Source organism: Artibeus jamaicensis, unplaced genomic scaffold, assembly GCF_021234435.1.
Source record: "Artibeus jamaicensis isolate MK-2021 breed Jamaican fruit bat unplaced genomic scaffold, CSHL_Jam_final scaffold_847, whole genome shotgun sequence".
NCBI classification, from domain to species: Eukaryota; Metazoa; Chordata; class Mammalia; order Chiroptera; family Phyllostomidae; genus Artibeus; species Artibeus jamaicensis.
Window position 1 is genome coordinate 28,790,945 of NW_026522057.1, and position 20,586 is coordinate 28,811,530.

At 55.2% G+C, this 20,586-nt stretch overlaps 1 protein-coding gene across 4 annotated transcripts in view; it reads left to right on the forward strand.

Moving 5' to 3' along the window:
• ACOT7 (acyl-CoA thioesterase 7) overlaps nt 1-20,586 on the forward strand; it is a 78,717-nt gene that overhangs the window by 11,289 nt on the left and 46,842 nt on the right. The window contains exon 1 of one of the 4 annotated variants that reach the window (XM_053660569.1): nt 1,976-2,064. The exons of 2 other annotated variants lie outside the window; for them this stretch is intronic. In XM_053660569.1, coding sequence (XP_053516544.1) covers nt 1,991-2,064 — 74 coding nt within the window. In that variant the 5' untranslated portion in view covers nt 1,976-1,990. Of the gene's footprint in view, nt 1-1,975; nt 2,065-2,300; nt 2,366-20,586 lie in introns of those variants that run through there. One more of the 4 variants, XM_053660570.1, reaches the window with a different exon arrangement.

Here is a 20,586-nt window from a genome sequence, read left to right on the forward strand (position 1 = left end):
GACACCCGAGCTGACGGAGGCAGGCCTGGGCCTGAACACAGCCCGGCCCAGGGCAGGCAACACCGAACCCTTGGTTCGCAGGTAGACATGCGTGGTCTGCAGGTTATCTTTCACTTACTTGCCAGTGCTTTTTTAAAAGAAAATTTCTGTAATGAATGGTATGCTCAATTTTCTTTTTTTAAATTTAATTTATGTATTTTTAGCGAGAGGGGAAAGGAAGGAGAAAGAGAGAAACATCAATGTGTGGCTGCCTCTTGTGCGCCCCCAACTGGGGACCTGGCCTACCACCCAGGCATGTGCCCTGACTGGGAATTGAACCTGCGACTCCCTGGTTCACAGGCTGGCGCTCAATCCACTGAGCCACACCAGTCAGGGACACTTGCCCGTGCTTTTAGAGGCAGACCTAGGACACGTCTCAAGGTGAGGGCCGCAGTCCCGTGAGTGCCTAGAAAAGCGCGTGGCATCTAGCGGATGGGCCAGTGAATGTTAGTGCCATGGACCTAATTTCAGTGCTTAACAGTTAAGTGAGAGCTTGGCTCTGCCACTGCTGCTGGGTAGAAACGAGGTCCAGGCCGGACTCGACCCTCGGGCCTTGTGTTTGCCACCTGTGTTTTATAGGGAAGTCTGAGATATTGGTGGATGCCAAGCTGTGATGTCTGATGTTTCCTTCAAACTCGTGTAGCGTGTGGGGGGGGGCAGGTGGGGGCAGAGAGGAACCAGAGTTGATGGTTTGGAGCTCTTTGGTGGGGCTTGGGGAGTCATTTCCTTTTTCTTCTACCCTTGTAAACTTTCAGTGTTTTCCACAATTAAAGAATAAAAGGAAAATCAGCTCCAGGACCCCCACCCGGCGGCTGGCCCAGCTCCTGCAGGAGCGTGAGAGCCACTGTCTGAAGTAGGGGCTGTGGGTGGTCCCCTCTCCTGGAGCCCCTGCTGTCCGGAAGCCTGGAGCTCCAGGCTGCCTCCCTCCCAGCCCTCCTGACACCTGCTGCAGGACGCTCTTCCAGCCCAGGTGCCTTCTGCCCAACGCCAGAGGCCTGCTGCTTCCTGTGGCTCCTCCTGTCAAACACCAGGGCCGTGGCTGGGTCCACCCTTGTGCTTCTTGCGATGGCCGAGGTGCCCCTCAGCAGTCAGCATCGGGAAGCTTGGAGGCTTATCTGGATCTGGAAATTACACAGCTCACCTGGGGCTACTCGGTGGGGTTCTGGGGGCGGGAGGGGGAGCTGAGGGTGGGAGCCTGTCCTGAGCCTGTCCTGAGCCCTGGATTCTGCTTCGAACATAAGAGTGGGGACGTAAAGCGTGGGAAGAGAAGAAACAAGTACCTCAAAGGTTCAGTGTTTGAGATCAACCAAGATGTCCAAACAAAGGAGCCTGCATGGAGGAGGCAGCCTGGCCCTGCATCTGGGCCTGTGGCTGGCCTTGTGTTTATGAGACCTCCATGGGTGGATGGCAGGTAAAGCCACAGGTGTGTGCTTGCGTAACACAGAAGGCCTGATGGAGGGGAGGCTGCCTTGACCTTGCTTGGCAGGCCTTGGTGGGTGTTGCTCACAGCCCTGCCCGTTCCCTGGGTGTGTTCACAGCCCTGCCCATTTCTTCCACACACACACCAGCTGGCCTTGGCTCTGTTTGCTTCCTGTCTCATTTGTTTATGAGAGAGCAGGGCTGTGACCTCAGACAGAGTCTGAATGTGAAGAATCCCTCCTGGAATCACTGGGCTGGCTTGCTGGGGAGGATGTGGGGGTGGGGTGGGGCCCTGGAGGAGACTTGCCACGTTCTAGTAGGGAGGCTGCAGCGGACACTGGAGTGGGGTTGTGACCCTTGTGCTGGGAACTGGGAGCTGGGAGCTGGGAGCTGGGAGCTGGGAACTGGGAAGAGCCTGGCCCCGCCAGGATGAGGCTGCTGGCCTGGGTTCTCTGCCTCCCTGGGCTTTGCCGGTAGGCGGGCCCCTGCCTGGAACTGTTTTGGACCCGAGCTGCACTCGGTCACTCCAGAGATGGTGGGCTTCTGTTCCCACCATCTTGCCCAGAGACTTGCCGGAAGCAAGTTTGGACCCACCGTCTCTTCAAGGTCGTGTTTCCAGAGAGACCTGGTTCTTCTTGCCACTGTCGTAAAGAATTGCAGACCAGCAAATCTATCCGTGTGCAAGCTGGTTTATTGGTGATATAGTCTCATGGTCTTTGCCCGGGTGGTGAGGGCAGGACAGGACGTGGGGAGAGGTGTGAGATAAAAGGCACAGGTTCAGGGCAAAGTAGGGGAAAGGTAAGGGCGGTGAAAGGGAGGGCAGCCAAAGGCTAGCATGGCAAGCGTGTCCCAGATCCTGGGACTGACATAGCTGGCAGGACGGCGTGGAGAAGCTACACACTGACTGGTGGGTAAAGGTGGTGCCAGCTTTGGGGGCTGCAGGAGGGGGGCACTGTGAAGACCCAGCGGTGTCAATGGGCTCCTTCCTCCGGGTTCTGGGCCCTTTCCAGCCTTGCGGGCCTCAGGACGAAAGCCCAGTTTCTGAGGCTTTTCTTCCCAGAGCGTGGGGACGAGACGTGGGACTTCGAGGGCTGACCCCTGCCCCGTTAGCCTGGTGGTTTTGTGCCGCTGGGGCCCCTGCACTGGCATCCGACCGGGCCCAGGGCTGCCAGGTCACTCGGCGTCTCCCTCCTGCTGCCTGTCTGGGTTCGCCGTCCATCCTGCCTCAGTGTTAAAAGGGGTTTCCTGGCAACCAGGGCACTAGACTCTGGTCAGTGACGGCAGCGCAGCCTGGGAGCCCTTCCTGTGCTGTGTCCTGCCCGAGGGGGGGTTGTGGCTGGGGTTGATGGGGAACCCCAGACTTACACCTGCATCGGCAGGATTGCAGGTGCTCTGGGATTCCTGGCCGGCATCCGTGGTGGGCCAGTCTTGTGGGGTCCACACTAACTTTGGGCCCCTCCAGGTCAAAAACCGCAGTGCATTGTGGGACACCCAGCTGGTGGTGGAGGCTTAGAGACTTGGTTGGTGTGAGAAGAAAAAAAGAATATAAACAGTTTACTCAGGAATGAAATTGCTGGGTTGTGTGGTAATTCAGGGTCAGGATGAGAAACATCCAAGCTGTAGAGAATTTTTGTGTTTATCTGAGTCAAACTGATAATATATGTCGAGGAGTAAGATCTCATGCTCTTGAGAATGACAGTTTTACAGTTTCGTTCTTTCCTTTTTTGAGAATTAAAAAAAATTTTAATTTATGCCCTGGTTGGTGTGCCTCAGTGGATTGGGTGCTGGCCTGAGAACCAGAGGGTCACTGGTTCAATTCCCAGTCAGGGCACATGCCTGGGTTGCAGGCCAGGTCCCCAGTGGCGGGGAGCATGTGAGAGGCAGCCACGCACTGATGTTTCTTTCCCTCCCTTCCCTTCTCTCTAAAGCTAAATAAATAAAATCTTTTTTTTAATATTTTGATTTTTTATCTTTAGAGGGGAAGGAAAGGAGAGGAGAGAAACATCAATGTACGGTTGCATCTCGTGTGTCCCCTGCTGGGAACTGGCCTGCAACCCAGGCATGTGCCCTGACTGGGAATCGAACTGTGGTACTCCGGTTCGCAGGCCCGCGCTCAATCCACTGAGCTACACCAGCCAGGACTCTAAATAAATAAAATCTTAAAAAAAATTTTTTTCAGAGGAAACTGTAGCCTCCTAACTTGTGCCTGTAACCTACGTGCACAGACAGGGCTCGCTTACACCATTCCACTGAAGCAGCCACAGGCAGGAGGCTGACCCCCGCTTGTCGCCCTCGGACCCCCGGAGCGGCTGCCTGCCCCGGGGTCCCGCTGCTTTCCCCCAGGCCTCTGTTCAGCCGCTGCAGGGGCTGCCACTCTGAAGAGGCTGCGCTCTTCTGCGGCCCCCCCCCACTGCAACATGAGGGCCTTCCAGTTTCTCCGCACGCTCACCAGCACTTGTTATTATTGTCTCTTTCTGTGTTTTTTTATTTTTAAACAGAGGAGAAGGGAAGGAGAAAGAGAGGGAGAGAAACATCGGTGTGTGGTTGTCTGTAGGTTGCCTGGAATGGGAATCGAACCAGCGACCCTTAGGTTTGCAGGCCAGCACTCAATCCACGGAGCCATGCCAGCCAGGGTGTTATTATTGTCTTTTTGATTCTAGCCATCCTAGTGGTTGGGAAGTGGTGTCTCATTGCGGTTGTAGCTTGTATTTTCCTGATGACTAATGATATTGAGTATCTGTGAGCTTATGGACCATTTGTACATCTTTGGAGAGATGTCTTTCCAGACCCTTGGCCTGTTTTTCACTTGGCTTATGTGCATTTTTATTTTTGAGTTGTAAGTTCCTTCGATGCAGTATTCTACATACAGGTTTCCTCTCTGGTGTATGATTTATAAAGGTTTTCTTCCATTCAGTGGGTTATCTTTTTACCTTTTTAAAAATCCAGGTGTACAAGGGGGTTGGAGAATGCAGGGGGCAGTTTCCGGTTCCTCCAGCTCTGTCTGTCCTGGACTGTCTTGGCACAGGCCGGCCACTGGCAGGGGACGTGCCGGAGATACACCTGTTGAAAAGTCCCCAGGCTTTGCGCTGCAGCCTCCTCTTAAGCCAGCTGAGTGTTCCATTACCCACTGGGCACCCGCAGGGGAAACCGTAGCCTCCTAACTGATCTGGATGCTCAAGGGGGCGTGGCCTCTGCTTTGTCAATGACACTTATTTCTTTGTGTGCTTTTTGCTGTTCTAGTGCTTGTGTTTACCCAGGTGTGGGCATTTTGAAGATTTTTATTTATTTATTTTTAGAAAGAGGGGAAGGGAGGAAGAGAGGGAGAGAAACATTGACAGGCAAGAGAAACAACTGGTTGCCTCTCGTGCGCCCCCAGCTGGGAACCTGGCCCGCAACCCAGGCAAGTGCCCTGACTGGGAATCCAACCAGAGACCTTTAGGCTCACAGACCAGTGCTCAGTCCACTGAGCCACATCAGCCAAGGCTGGTGTGGAGCTGTTTGATTGTCGTTCTGTGCTTCCTTTCAGGGCCGGCTGGCCCCCTTGCCACGTGCCTCCCGCCACCAGGCTCTCAGGGGCAGTGACGCAGCCAGCCTGTGGTGGCTGGCTTGGCCTGATCTCGGAAGCACATCCCAGCTGTTCTCATTTCAGCCGTTCCCAGTGATGATTGTATTTTTCTTGAGGTACTGGGACTTTGGTCATAGTGATTTTTTTCCACTTTACTTTTGCTTTAATTGCTTGCATGTACCTACCAAATTTTTTACACTTGTTTTGCTGTAATTAAGGGAATATAGAGTACAATAGAAGTAACTAAGAGGGGCTTTAGTTTTGTGGGAAGGTACCAGACTGTCTTCCCGAGTGGCTGCTCTGCGGGTGCCCCAGCAGTGGGAAGGGTGCCCGCTGCGCCTGCGCCGCTCTCGTCTGAGTCTGGGGATCTGGCCGCTCCGAGAGGGTGCGGCGGGCTGACGTCGCAGCTCTCTGCTGACCACTGGTGCTCAGAAAGGTTTAAACTTCCTTTTGGCCCACACAGAATATACAAGCCAATTTTCAAAAGGATTTTTTTTTTTTGTTTCAAAGTATATTCACATTAGCAAAATTTTACCTTAATTTTTAAAAACGTTTATTTTTTTTATTTTTATTGATTTGAGAGAGAGGGAAACATTGGTGTGTTGTGCCACTTATTGGTGCATCATTGATTGATTGTCGTGTGTGCCCTGAGTAGCGGTCGAACCCGCAACCTTGGCGTGTTGGGACAGTGCCCTCACCAGCTGACCTTCCTGGCCAGGGCAGCAGCATTTTATTTTAAGGATAAGTTAGCAGACATGCCATTTTATTTTATTTTTTCCATCACAATTGATCTCCCCATACTTTCCTCTGCCTTCACTCTCTCCTGCCCCCCCAGATATGCCATTTTATATCTTTATATTTGCCAAGTACAGGTTTATAGTGTCATTAAATTCATTATTAGTTGTTATTTTTAAGATTTTATTTATTTATCTTTAGAGGGGAAGGAAGGAGAGAGGGAGAGAAATATCAATGTATGGTTGCCTCTCATGTGTCCCCTGCTGGGAACTGGCCTGCAACCCAGGCATGTGCCCTGACTGGGAATCGAACTGCGATACTCTGGTTCGCAGGCCCGTGCTCAATCCACTGAGCTACACCAGCCAGGGCCTTATTATCAGTTTTTTACGTGAGATCTGGACTCTGTGCCGGTTAAAGCACATGGCACCGTAAACCTGCAGGGCGCTTGCCTGAGCTGTCCTAGCAGCCGTGTTGTAGAAGGAAGCTTACTTGTATGCCCACGGATAAAATGAGGACATCTCACGGTAAGCTTTTAAGAAACATGTGTCACGTTACGTGATTTTAAAAGATAGGAAGACAATTATATGAAAAGAAGAGCAGTTTAAGAAAACATACTTTTATTTCTTATACTTTAAGATTATACATTTTAATTTTTCATTGCAAAACTAAGAAAATGATATTAACCGTATAGAAGTAAGATATGCCAATTATAAATAAAATGTCTCATTAAGGTGAGTTTGAGCCTTGACTCGTGTAGCGCAGTTGGCTGGAGCATCATCCGGTAACCAAAAGGTTGCAGGTTTGATTCTTGGTCAGGGCACCTACCTAGGTTGCAGGTTCGATCCCCAGTCCAGGCATGTGCAGGAGGCGACCAGTCCATTCTTCTCTCTTACATCAGTGTCTCTCTCTCTCTCCCTTCCTCTCTCTCATAGGAAATCTGCCCAGTCCCGAACTGAGTTTTGGCTATGCCAGCCAGGGCTCCTCTCTCTTTTTAAAAAAAAGGGAGGAAGGAGCGACGAAAAATGTCCTTGGGTGAGGATTAAAAAAGAAAAAGGTGAGTTGGAGTCTAGGTAGGAAGAAAACCCACCTTTATCTGCTTTCTAGTATTTAACCCCTTGAAAAAGCTAATGCATTTTTGCAGAATTACCACTTAAAATACGAACAGTGATAACAAACATTAGTGTATATAAATGGCAGCTATGTAACTTGTATGGTTCATGGGTGAAATACACGCGTTCCTCAGTTTAAACTCCCGATGAACCACCTTCAACACCAGCATTCGGGGTTCTTTCATTTTCTCGGATGGCACCAACACTAAAGCGCCCCGCACCAGGAAGGCTGCCGGGGAGGGCACCACGAGAAAACGCGCTGGCCCCCTCGCAGTGGCTCCTCCTTGCCATGCAGCCCGAATCCCTGCACGCCACCGCTCGGCCTGGGCACTCTGCGTGGGCGGTCCTCGGTGTGTGAGGGCGGATATTCCAGAGCAACAAGAAAGGAGACGAGAAGCGGCTTTCCTTTGTGTTGGGCTACGAGCCCTTCACCGTTTCGTGAGCTCCCGAGGGAGAGGTTGGTACACAGCAGTGCCCTGTGCTGAAACGTCAAACCCTTGGATACACCAGCGCATCCCTCCGATCTTGCTGTTTCCTTAACACGGTCGCCTAGCCCCTCGAAGTGTTGCGCTTCAGGACCTTTTTCCAATATCAGCACCGGATCGGGTTTGGGCGCATCTGGTGGGTTAGACTACACAGAAGGATGCTGCCCCAGCCGCTCCACCAAAAGCCAGGTCTGCCAAAACCGCCTCTAGGATGGCCTCAACGCGGCCGCTTCCATAAGTTTCTCAGTTCTAAGTCTTCCCTGTAGAGTAGTCTTCGGGTGGCTACTCAGGGGGACTGTTCTGTGTTCTGGTGGTAATTCATTCCCATTCGGTTGCCGGAGGAAGTGAGTGTAACCTCCACCCTCCCACCGGGGCCTCGGACCCTCCCCCGAGTGTCTTCTCCAAGCAGCGTCTGTTCAGTTCTTTTGCCCATTTTCTTACTTAAAAAAAAAAAAATATATATATATATATATATATATATATATATATATATATATATACTTTTAGAGAGAGGGGAAGGGAGGGAGAAAGAGAGGAAGAGAAACATCAGTGTGTGGTTGCCTCTTATGTGGCCCCCACTGGGGACCTGGCCTGCAACCCAGGCATGTGCCCTGACTGGGAATCGAACAGGCAACCCTCTGGTTCTCAGCCTGTGCTCAGTCCACTGAGCCACACCAGCCAGGGCCCATTTTCTCACTTTTTTTTTTCCTGTTCCCTACGGGCCTCCTGCTTGGTGTGAGCGCCGCCCCGTGGCGTCTCCATGAAGATTCTCAGTGACCCAAGAACACCGGAAATACCGGCGATCCGAGCCGGGGGCGAGGTGCCCCTACCTTCAGAGCCGAATGAGTTCAGACTCTCATTTATCCAGCAAAAGGCTGTGTTTGGACTCTCAGAAAGCAATTCCAGTGGAAAAGCCAAAGTTAAAAAAGAGCTGCCCAGTTTTTTAGTTCTTTGTTATCTGACTTACTTCTTAGTTATCTGACTCTTATCTTTAACCTATTTTCTCTCAACCTTTATCTCTACCTCAAGGATTTAAAAAAAATTACATGCTATTGATTATGCTGTTACAGTTGTCCTGATTTCTCCTCCTTGGCCCCCCTCCACCCAGCACCCCCTCACTTCCTCAGGCAATGTGCCCACCATTGTTCGTGTCCATGGATGATGGTGTATAAGTTTGTTGGTTTCCTATAGTGCACTCATGGCTATTCTGTAACTACCTGTTTGTGCTTCTTCTTTTTAATATTATTTTTAGAGAGAGGGGAAGGGAAGGAGAAAGAGAGAATCATCAATGTGTGGTTGCCTCTCAGTGCAACCCAGGCACGTGCCCTGACCAGGAATCGAACAGGCAACCCGCTGGTTCGAAGGCTGGTGCTCAGTCCACTGAGCCACGCCAGGCAGGGCCCTATTTGTGCTTCTTAATCCCCTCACCTCTTCACCCATTTCCCCAACTCCCCTTCCATCTGGCAACCATCAAAACTCTCTGTGTATCCATGACTCTGTTTCTGTTCTTCTTGTTTGCTTAGTTTGTTTTTTAGATTCAATTGTTGATAAATACGTATTTTTGCCATTTTACTGCTCATAGTTTTGATCTTCTTTTTCTTAAATAAGTCCTTTTAACATTTCATATAATAATGGTTCGGTGAGGATGAACTCCTTTACTTTTTCCTCCTCTGGGAAGCTCTTATATTCGCCCTTCCATTGTAAACGACAGCTTTGCTGGGTAGAGCAATCTTGGCTGTAGGTCCCTGCTTTTCATGACTTGGAATATTTCTTGCCAGTAAGTCTAGCCTGCAAAGTTCCTGTGGAGAAATCAGTTGACAGTCTTATGGGAACTCCCCTGTAGGTAACTAACTGCTTTTCTCTTGCTGCTTTTAAGATTCTCTGTTTAGCCCTGGCTGATGTAGGTCAGTGGATTGAGCACTGGCCTGCGCACCAAAGGGTCACTGGTTTGATTCTGAGTCAGGGCACATGCCTGGGTTGTGAGCCAGGTCCCCAGTAGGCGGCGCGGGAGAGGTAACCACACACTGGTGTTTCTCTCCCTCTCTTTCTCCCTCCCTTCCCCTCTCTAAAAATAAACAAAATCTTTAAAGCAATAAAAAAAGATTCTCTCTTTATCTTTAACCTTTGGCATTTTAATTACGATGTGTCTTAGAGTGGGCCTCTTTTCATCCATTTTGTTTGGGACTCTCTGTGCTTCCTGGACTTGCATGTCTATTTCCTTCACTAAATTAAGGAAGTTTTTAAAAATTATTTTTTCGAATAGATTTCCAATCACTTGTTCTTTCTGTTCTCCTTCTGACACCCCTGTGATGCGAATGCTGGACATTTTGAAAGTGTCCTAGAGGCTGCTTACACCTCCCTCATTCTTTGGATTCTTTTTTCTCCTTGTTCTGATTGGTTGTTTTTTGCTTCCTTATGTTCCAAATCATTGATTCGATTCTTGGCTTCATCCACTCTACTGTTTTTTCCCTGTAAGTTTAGTTCTTTATTTCAGTTAGTGTGTCCTTTGTTTCTGACAGGATCTTTTTTTGTGCTGCTGAGGTCCTCACTAAGTTCCTTGAGCATCCTTATGACCAGTGTTTTGAACTCTGTATCTGACACTGTGCTTATCTCCATTTCGTTTAGTTCTTTTTCTGGAGTTTTGATCTGTTCTTTCATTTGGGCCATGTTTCTTTGTCTCCTCATTTTGGCAGCCTCCCTGTGTTTGTTTCTATGTATTAGGTAGAGCTGCTTTGACTCTGTGTCTTGGTAGTGTGGCCCTAATGTAGCAGGTGCCCTGTAGGATGCAGTGGTACAGCCTCTCCTACCACCCAAGCTGGGTACTTCAGGTGTACCCTTCATGTGGGCTGAGTACACCTCCTCTTATAGGTGAGCCTGGATTGCTGTTGGCAGGTCAGTGGGAGGGATTTACCCAGGCCAATCAGCTGCAAGTGTTGGCTGTGACCACTGACCACTGACCTCTGCCCTCCGTGGAGGATCTGCTGTGCAGGGGCAAGTGCTGATGCTTTGACGTGGTCTGTGGCTGCCCACTGGGTGCGCAGGTCCTGGGGTGTCCTGGGTGGTGGAGGACAAGGTCAGCCCCCACCTGTGTTTTGCTTGGGGCCACCCTGCCTGAGCTATAAAGCAATCTGAGATGGCTGCCACTTGTGCTGGACTTGGAGATTTGCAGGCAAAGCCAAGCTGTGACTCTAGGCTGGCTGCTGCTAGTGCCGGGCCTGGGGCTCAGTGAGGCCGGCTGTTACTTGTTTGATAGGATTTAGGAAGTTGTGCAGCAAGAGCCAAGACCGGCCATGCATGCGGAAAAGCAGCTTGGGTGCAGCGGAGTCTCTGGGGGTCTCCAAGGTGCATTAAACAGTGGTACCCGGGCTGATGGAGTCTCAGATATGGCAGCAGCTTGCCGGCTCTGTGTGGGGAGGGTTTAGAAAAGAGACAATGGCCTCTGCTCGGCTCGATGCTAGAGATTCAGTTCGCCCTGTGCACCACTGGTGCCTTTCAAGCTGCCACCCTGGTGCTGGAGCTCAGAGGGAAATGAGTCTGAGTAGGTGAATCTGTGTGCAGGGTTCTGTGTGTGTGTGTAGTGAGTTTTTAAAGAGGAACTTCTTGGGGCTCCACAAGTTTCTTTCACTGACTCAATTGCCACTGGTTTTTGTGGCCCGAAGTTGTGGGGGCTTATCTTCCTGGCACGGGAACTCTGGGCCAGGGGGCCTGGTATGGGGCTGGGACTCCTCCCCCCTGAGATACTCCTCCCAAATATCTGCCCACCACACGTGGGTGAGGGACCAGCCTGTGCTGCATCTGCGCCCCTCCTACCAGTCTGGATGGATGTGGTTTCTTTAATTCTGTGGTTGTCAGACTTCCATTCAGCTCAATTTCTGATGGTTCTGAGTGATGGTTCTTCTCTATTTTACTTGTAATTTTGATGTGGTTGTGCAAAGAGTTAAGCCATGTCTGTTTACGCTGACATCTTGACTGCAAGTCCTTGAAGGTTTAAAAGAAAAACAACCTCAGACAAAGTTAGCCTTCTATTTTAAAACGGAGGTCTGGATTTCCGAGGAAAGCTCATCCGAGTGCACGTGGAAGTGAGGGGCCGCTGGGGTGCGGTGAGCCCTGCTGGCACCCAGCGCAGGCTGGGGCCTGGGTCCCCGGGGTGTTCCTGGGCAGGCCTCCTTGGAAGTGTGCCACACTGTAGCCAGGAGAAGACAACCCAGGTCATGACACCATAATACTAGTGGTGAAACAGCACAGAATGTGATCAGTGTTTGGTTCAGCAACTGCGGTACTTGAGTTAGGCAAAGAAAGAATTCAGAGCCAAGACTCAAATACAAGCAGAAGTTTCTTTAGAAAGTCACAGAGGTGGAAGAAGTGAGCCAGCTGGGCTGCGTGGGCTCAGGAAGCGAGTTCCAGAGGTGAAAGGAGGGCCCTTGGAAGAGGCGGAGGAGCGCTCCCTGGGGGAGGGAGAGCGGGGAGCGGGGAGGGGTGCTCCAGGGAGGCTGTGGGCAGCTGGGGCAGAGAAGAGGGTGGGGAAGGCGCAGGCGTGCTCTGGAGGGCGAGAGAGAGCGCCGCTTGCCCATTTGTGTACTGAGTTGTTTTGTTATCATTGAGTTTTAAGAGATCTTTGTGTGTTTTGCATGCAAGTTGTTTTTTTTTAATAATCAGATATGTGTTTTGTAAATGTTTTTCCGTGTTCTGTAGCTTGTGTCTTTGTTCTCTAAGCGGTTGGTCTTGGTTGGCCCCTTCGCCTGGCCGGGCCCAGGAGCTCAGCCATCCCTGGGCGTCTCCTAGATGCAGGGAGCGTGGGAGACAGTGCGAGATGTGACAGCCCCAGCAACTCTCAGCTCTGCCTCCGGCCTCCATCCCTCTGGGGGCAGTGACTGGCTGGGGGGCACGTGGCAGGAGCTACAGCGGCATGGCTGGGACCCAGACCTTGTCCCCCGGGCTGGCTGGCCCTGGCACATCCACACTGCCTCCTGGGGGCACCTGCCGGCATAGCCTGCAGGTGAGGCTGGGCAGGAGGGGCTGCAGGATGTCGGCGAGGCTGGGGGGGCCCCTCTCGCCTCTCCTTGGCCCCTTCACAGTTGGGTCTGCCATCTTTCCGAAGACCTCCAGGCCCGTGAATCCGGGGGTATTTTCCTTAACACTCAGGGGCGTCGGGAGCTCGTGCAGGTGTGACTTGGTGTGGCCGTGTGTGTGTGTGCGTGTGTGTGTGTGTGTGTGTGTGCCTTTGTCTTTGGCCTGTGCCTCAGTTGCTCTCCAATGTACCCAGGACCCGCTCGTCTGCACACTGGGGGCCTCGCTGCTGGTCCCATGAGTGTGAGAGACCTCGGCTCAGTGCCATGTGGTGCCTGGCCCCGTGAGCAGGTCGGGCCCTGGGTGGGAACGTGCCTGGAGCTCCCTCGGAGCGCAGTCCGGCGGCCTCCCTCCTGCCTCACCTGGGGCCTTGGCCACAGTGCTGGTGGCCAGGGAGTGAAGGACCCTGTCTTCTGGCACAGGGACCAGCTTGCCTGCTGGGGGACTTCCTTGCAGTTGCTGCCACTTCTTGGAGACATGGGCTGGGTTCCGGTGACTGCCCCAGTGCCAGTGACCGCAGCTGAAACCCAGAGTGTTTGCCGACAATAGCAGAGGTGTTTATTTATCTGAACCGCTCTCCTCAGGGGTAGTTCCTGTAACTGCTTGTACTTGAAGTGAGTCATTTGGTCATTTGGACCTACGTACGCACCTGTGCAGCCATCCCCACGGTCGAAGTAAGGGGCACCCCCCTCTGGGAGAGTGCCTTCCTGCTCCCTGGGGACCCCTACCCCTGTCTCCTCAGCCCGGGTGCCTGAGCTGCTGCGGTCCGTCTGTGTGGATGAGGCTGCGTTTGCACAAGTTTTGAGAACGGGACTCTTTGCTGTCCAGCCTCTCCTTTTCACTCAGCGCGGCCCGTCATGGGGGTGCGTCCACACTACTGTAGCTGAGCAGGGCTCTGCACGTGGATGGATCACTGCCTGTCCCGTCACCTGTGCACGGGCAAGGGCGGCGGCTGCGGTGTGGGCTGTGGCAGGACACCGCTCTGCACCCTCGTCCGTGTTCTCAGCCCTCGGTCAGGCCGACTTGGCGGTACCTGGACTGCCGACCGCAGGGTGGGTCGGCAGTGTTTGGGGGTCAAGTGCACCGGGCTCTGAGGACACGTGTACTGGCAAGTGCTGGGGGGACAGTGCTGGGGGATGCAGCAGCGTGGGTAACCGAGTGCATCCCCCGCACCCTGCCAGCGTGTGGTACCCTCTGTCCTTTGAATCCCAGTCATTCTCAGGTGCACAGAGGGATGCCTGGTGGTTTTCATTTGTATTTTTCTAATGTCTAACGATGCTGACCATTTCGTCACGTGTGCATTTGTCCTCTCATTTGGTGAGGATCTGCTCTCTTGCCCATTTAAGGAGATCGGTTCATCTGTTTTCTTACCCGAGAGAATTCCTACGAAGGCTGCATATGTCTCCGCCCAGCCTGGCTCCCTCCTGTGCGGGAGGTGCTGCTGAGTGAGTCATTGCCCCTGTTACAGAACAGACACACTGGGGCCCGGACACCGGAGGACGGCAGACTGATACTGTCCGGGCCACCTACTGGGCTCGACTGTCCGCCGCCAATCGGAAAGACATCTCTCAATGCCAGAGATTTGTGAAAAGGAAATGTTTATTTAATGCTATACAGACTTAAAGTAGTGACCTAACGTCTTCATCAAAATATCAAAGTCCTTTAGGATATCCACCTACGCACACAGCGCTCCCTTCTGACCCTGCCCTAATTCGGGGTACCGTAACACCGGAAAAGAGCACACGTCTGTTTCCAGGCCGCTGGCACTGTCAGCTGTGTGCTGTCCAGGCAGGATCTCTAATTACTCCAAAGTCATGTGGCACTTTCTCACGGTCCACTGGCAAGGATTCTTTGTACCCATTTTTCCAGGCAAAGTCTCTCCTGCTTCCCAGGCCATGCGGCCAAAGGGAGCACCCCCAGGCTGTGTGGGCCCCTTCTATCAAAGCTGCAGGGGTCCGCACTCCACCAAAACCATGTGTCTTTCTTCTTCACCTGGCTGCAGGGGTCCCCACTCCGGCAAAGCCACGTGGTTCTCTTCTTCACCTGGCCAAGAGGGGGCCCTCACTCTGCCAGAACTGAGTGGTTCTGTCTCAATGGCTGCCGTGTGTGGGTTTAAATTTCCACACCAATCTTCCTCTGTACCCCCATTTCCGACTCTTCCCACAGTCAGTTACACTTGCTACTATTCCTGTGTTATTCCAAGTTTACTGGGCTGCCATCATGAGTCTGGGCAGGTATGGCCCCATGTCCTGGAGACAATCTTCTGCAAGCTGTCACTCAGACGCTGTAACTGGGGGGACCTGTGGGGGATGTGGAAGGAGGGGTGCCTCGTCTCCTGATCTTTGTCAGCTCCCAGATGCGTTCGCCAGCATGTCAGGGGACGGTCAGCTCAAATCAGGACAGCGTCTGCCTCCCTGACACTTCCTTTGCAGCTTTCCTCACCAGAGTAGCCAAAGTGAGATGGCTCCCATCTGGCTGCGACCGCATTCCTGTGAATGTTCTGGTTCCTGTGCTTTGCCTGTAACAGAACAAGAACCGTAGCCTTGGCTGGCAATGGATTGAGCTCGGGCTGCAGATCAAAGGGTCACTGGTTCAATTCCCAGTCAGGGCACATGCCTGGGTTGCGGGCCAGGTCCCCAGTAGAGGGTACGAGAGGCAACCACACACTGATTGCCTCTCGTACCCCCATCTCCCTCTTTCTCCTTCCCTTTCCCTCTGTCTAAAAATAAAGAAATAAAATCTGATTAAAAAAACAAAAACAGAATGGGAAGCCACTGGTCTGGGTGAGGAGCCCAAAGCACACAGCACCAGCAGGCATAAGTGGGCGTGTGCGCTGTGCGTAGTCAGCCCACAGCTGCCTCAGGCCATGGAGCGCAGCAGCTTCTGGCTCCTCCGCTCCGCAGTGAGTGTGTTTTCTGTGATTTTAAGGGAGTTTAAAATGTCAGAGCCGTCCTGGCCCACGGCTCAGGTGGCCGGAGCGCCGTCCTGTGCACCAAAAAAGGGACGTGGGATTGATCCCCAGTCGGGGGGCATACAGGCGCAGCCTACCGATGTGGGTCTCGTTCTCCTCCCTCCCTCTCCCCCACACTCATCCCCACCTTCCTCTGTGTCTAAAAGAAAGCAACGCATCCTGGGGGCAGGATTGAAAAAGCGAAGGTCCGGCAGTGTTGGGAATGACAGAGTGCAGTCCTCTCCCTGGGCGCAGCTGTGCCAAGCAGCTGCGCTATGGTATTGTAGGCATGGTGTTCACACACAGACAGGGAGGGGCGAGTCCAAAGGGCACCACTTTAGGACCAAGGCCCTTGTCCAGTCCCATCTGGCCGAGGCTTTGGAGGGACAAGGGAGGCGATGCTCGCACACCTGCGAGACCTGCCCTGGAGGGTGTTACGGTGGTGAGTCCATGAGGGGGCTGTGGTGGGGTGTTGGGGGGTCTCTGGTAGGTGCACTGGGGGGGAAGAGCTAGGGTGTCCAGATACTTGCCCTGGGGTGCCCTATGGCTTTGGGGGCCTTATCTCTCCCTGAAGGTGCTGGCTGGACTTGACCAGCCCTAGCATGGGGCCCTCGTGGGGGACACCAGAGCCATTGGGTTGGTCTGTGTCCGGCATGGCCTGTGGAAGCAGCACTGGGTGGGGGCAGGAGGGAGGGGTGGGCTGCCGCCTCCACTCTGTCGGTGCCCAAAGGTCCTGAGCACCCAGCTGACCTGGGGGGAGCCAGGGAACGGGGTGGGTGGAAATGCGGGCCTCCGCCCACTCGCTCTCCAGTTTGACTCACCGCAGAGAGCAAGTGTACCCCGGGGGCTGCCAAAGAATGGGGGGGTCTCATGTACTCAGGATCAAGCACCCTGGGGGCAGCTGAGGGCTCTCTGCCTTCCTGACCAGGAAAGGACCCCTGTAAGGCTGCGGGTGCGGGTGAGGCTTTTTGGGGAGGTTTTCAGCCCTGACTGCTCCCCGGGTAGACATTTGGGGTGTGGTCAGCAGCCCCTCCGCCCCTTTGACACCCACTCCCCTCCCTGGCTCCTAGGCTGTAAGCATTCCGGGCTGGCGGGGCCCAGGGCAGCCCTGCCACCCCCATTCCCGGCCTGGTGGGCCTGTCTGGGCCTGGGTCCCAGGTTGGGTGGTCCCAGCCTCCCCGTGGCATGCAGTGTTGTGGTGTCCCTGGGCCTGGGGTCCCTGAGTCTTGCTGGGTGCAGGTGGGAGGGCGAGGGCCCTGCACCTTCAGTGGTGACAGAGCCCCGTTTAAGGGTCCTCAGGCCAGCGGCCTCACCGCCACCGATCGGGGGTCTGTTGGGGCAGGAGAGGCTGTGTCGGCCTAGCACAGCCGGTGCTCTGTCCCGATGTCACCTATGCTGGGCCGGTGCCCAGGAGCCGAGCCAGCGGGGTCAGGAAGGACTCAAGTGGCCCTCGGGCCGAGGCATTCGTGCCGGCAGCCACAGCCTCCCCTGGTGGGCAGAGGCCATTATGTTCCTGGGGGGGGGGGTCGGGGATTTTGAGTCTCATTGCTGCAGGCTTCCCAGGGATGGTGCCCTGAGTGGGGTGGCAGTGGGGCACAGCCCTAGTTGTGACACACCCAGCCACCTCTCACCTGTGCCAGGGCCACCTTGTCATTGCACCGCTTGCTTCCTGACACCTGTGGCCTCCCCGGGACAGGGAGTCTGGGAGGGGACTGGGGGCTCTCTCAGCAGCCTGCGCACCTGAGCGGGGGGGGGGGGGGGAGCTGATGTGGTGGCACCTGCCCCGAGAACTCAGGGAGGTGGCTTGGAGCACAGTCCCCAGAGCAGGAAGCAGGGGCTGAGCAGCCGACTGAGCGTTGCTGTGAACCTGCCTTTCCATAGGCAGGGGAGGCTTGCAGTGCAGGCCCAGGCGTGGGCAGTGGGGCCGGCCTGGGCCGAGACCCTGCAAAGAGACTGCCAGGGCGGGCCCTGTCCCTGGGCTCGCCGCAGGGGCTCCCGGTGGCCGCTCACCCTGGGACTTCTTGCTGTCAGGGCACAGACAGTGGAAGGCTTGTAGATTTCCCTGTTCTTGGTAATTATTTACAAACTGAGGTTTCTGTGACAACTGGCCTCTGGTGGACTCTTCATGTGGGCACACAGTCCCTCCCTGCTTAGTCGGGGTGGCCTGGGAGTCCCAGGTCCTCCCCACCGGGCCAGGCACGGCAGGACGTGGCGATGGCGTCTGGTGGGGCGGGAGGCTGCCCCCCTCACCTCTCCGGACCTGGGCTGTTTCGGGTCCAGCCAAGCCAGACCTCCACTCCCGGGTCCCTTGTGTGTGGGCCATTGTGGCAGGTGGTCTGTGGGGGGGGGGGGCATTTTGAAGGGGCCGGGGTGGAGGGGAGGTGGCCCTGTGTTTAGTCAGGGGGCCAGCTTCATGCAGTCAGGAGCACGGGTCCCTGGCCCACTTCTGGCGGACCCTGGATGTTAGGTGGTTAGTTGAAGCCGGGACAGGAAGTCCAGCCTCAGGTGACCACGATTGGGCAGGGCCCAATCACCGGTGCTCAGAAGAGCAGGCAGCAAGGCTGGGGTCTCCCCCACAGGCCTGACCCCTCGGAGAGCAGCTGCTCTTTCTGGTCTCGCCGCCCTGGCGCTTCTCCGTGTCACGCCGGTGGGTTCTCTGCCGTATGCCGAGCTTCCTGCTGCAGCCCAGAGCCCTGCGCTCCTGGGAACGGTGGGTGCTGCTTGGCGGGCTGTGCGGGGAGGTGGCTCCCCTTGGTCCTGCCCCCTATCCTGCCCTGGGACCTCGGGGGACCCCAGGGGCTTTTTCCTGCCCAGCCACATCTTGCACCACTGTGTGCGGTGATGTCTGGGGGTGGAAGGGACTTTGCTGGAACCTTCCTGAGCAGCACACTGGAGGGGAAGAGTGGTGCTCTTCCCCCAGGGCTCCCCGTAGAGAGGTGGGTGTCCCTCCGTGCCTGACCCTGGCCTCCCAGACCCTGAGGTCAAGGCTGTCTGCTGGGAACCCCTCAGTCCTGCAGCTCCTTTCCTGCCAGGAATGGTAGCCCCCGCCCCTCCTCCCACCTGAACTTCAGAGCCAAGTGCAGGTCCTGCCTCCTGCCAAGGCACTGCCCCCTGGGTGACAGACACCCTCTGCAGCTGCCTGGGCGAGGGGAAGGGTCTGTTGCTGCCTCTCTGATTTGAGCCTAACTCTACAGGGAGAGGATCTGCGAGCTTCCCCCTGCGTCCCGGAGAGCCCGCCTGGACCTTGGCAGCAGGCCCAGGACTCATGCCCAACTTCGGGCGCAGGCGGACGGAAGCCTGGTCACAGAAACCTGGCTGCACTCGCCCCGCTGCCCCCTTCAGCCTCAGAGGGATGCTTCCGATCCGAGGCAGAGAAGCAAGGCCCCGCCCCTCCTCTCCCTGGAACTGCATGGCAGTGGCTCAGTTCCGCACTGACTTCCCCACCCAGGCTCAGGGGCAGAGGAGCTGGCCTTGTGCCGAGGGAGCTGTGGCAGGCAGGCAGGGCCATCCCTCGCGGCTCTGCCACCATGCCCGCCAGGGCCCTGGGGCGCTCGCCTGCCCGTGCTGCTCCCTGGGCCTCTGGGGGAGGAGCAGCCTCCCGGGACAGGGACGGCAAGGGGTGGAGCCTGCATGAATTTGGGGGTGCCATAACAAATGGCCACAAACTGGGTGGCTTAAAACCACAGAAGTGTGCTCTCTCACAGTCTGGGGGCCAGAAGCCCCTCATCCAGGTGTTGCAGGGCTATGTTCCCCCCAGGGCTCCTTCTCAGCCCCTTCTCTTCTGGTGACTGCTGGCCACCCCTGTGCTCCTTGCATCAGGGACACACTGCGCCCATCCCGCCCATCGTCCCAGGCCCTCCTCCCTGTGTCCACGTTTCCCTCTACCGAGGACCCCAGTCCTGTGGGAACAGAGCCCCCCCTGACAGCATGCCGGCAAAGACACTTTCCAAATAAGGTCACGTTCATCCGCACCAGGGGTTGGGGCTGGAACCTCTCTCTGGGGGACAGAGTTCAGCTCAGTACAGAGGCTCAGTGTGGGGTCCCCACTGGCTTGGTCATAGGTGGACCGCAGGGAACAGTGGGGCAGGGCTGGCCCCCAGGGTGTCTGCTGTGAGACTGGGCACACAGAACACACAGCAGGAGCAGGGTGGCTCCTCCTGGTCCCCAGGCTGTCCCCTGCCTTTCCTCTCCTGCCTCTCCAGAACCACAAGGTGCTGTGTCCAGCAGAGAGGGACCCCAGAGCCCCCGCCGCAGGTGGCCCTGGGGCTGAGTGCCAGCCAGCCTGGGGGCAGGGGCTGTGCAGAGGCGAGGTCCGGGCCGCCCTTGCCAAGGACGTGCACTTGAGCTGTGCTTTGCAGAAACTGTAAAGATCGCTGGGTCCTTTGAACAGGTTGCCCTAGTTTTGAGGTGCCTCCGTGAGGTCCCCCACCCCCTTCCTAGGGCTGGTCCCCTTCTCAGGGCCAGCAGAAGCTTCCAGTCCCCAGGTCTCCTTTGTGTGCCCTGGCCCTGGGTGTAGTCACCTGCCCCAGTGGTCTGGTACGAGAGGGAAGGATGGAGAAAGAGAGGGAGAGAAACGTCGGTTGACTGCCTCTCCCGTGCAGTCTGCTGGGTCCCGGCTGGAGCATTGCCTTCCTCCCTCCAGCCTCCCGCTTGCTCAGGGCCGTGCGCGCTCTTGGCTCTTGGTGTAGGTGTAGCTTCCTCTAACCGGTCCCTCCTTGGTGCGCGTGCAGGTCGGAGGGGGCGTGCAGGTCGGCCTTCTTGAGGAGGGGTGTCTCTTTGAGGCTGATTTCATTTCTTTTGGAGAAGTGCGAGGAGAGGACATGGTGTCTCGATCGATCGTTGGGTCCTTCACACTTGTCATCGGGGCCACAGCACACCAGGGTCCCCGCTCCTCGTAGCTGCTGCGCTCATGACGGTGTGAGTTGACACCCCACTGTGGGTTTGGCTTGTGTCTCCGTGATGGTGGGTGATGTGCAGCTGTGTGCTTGGTGGCCGTGTGTGTATGTTTTTTTAGAAACATGTCTATTTAGTTTCTGTTAGAAATGGGTGAGAAATAGAGGCAGGAGGAACCCAATGATCTGACCCAGGTGCCTTTATTCAGTGCGGTGCTTACAGGCCAGCTGAGTCTGGATGGAGGGCAGCCCCAGGGGAGGCCGGAGGGGGTGTTTGAAAGAAAAAGCGAGGGGCATGGTGGGGTAGGGGAGGGGTTAGTCCGTG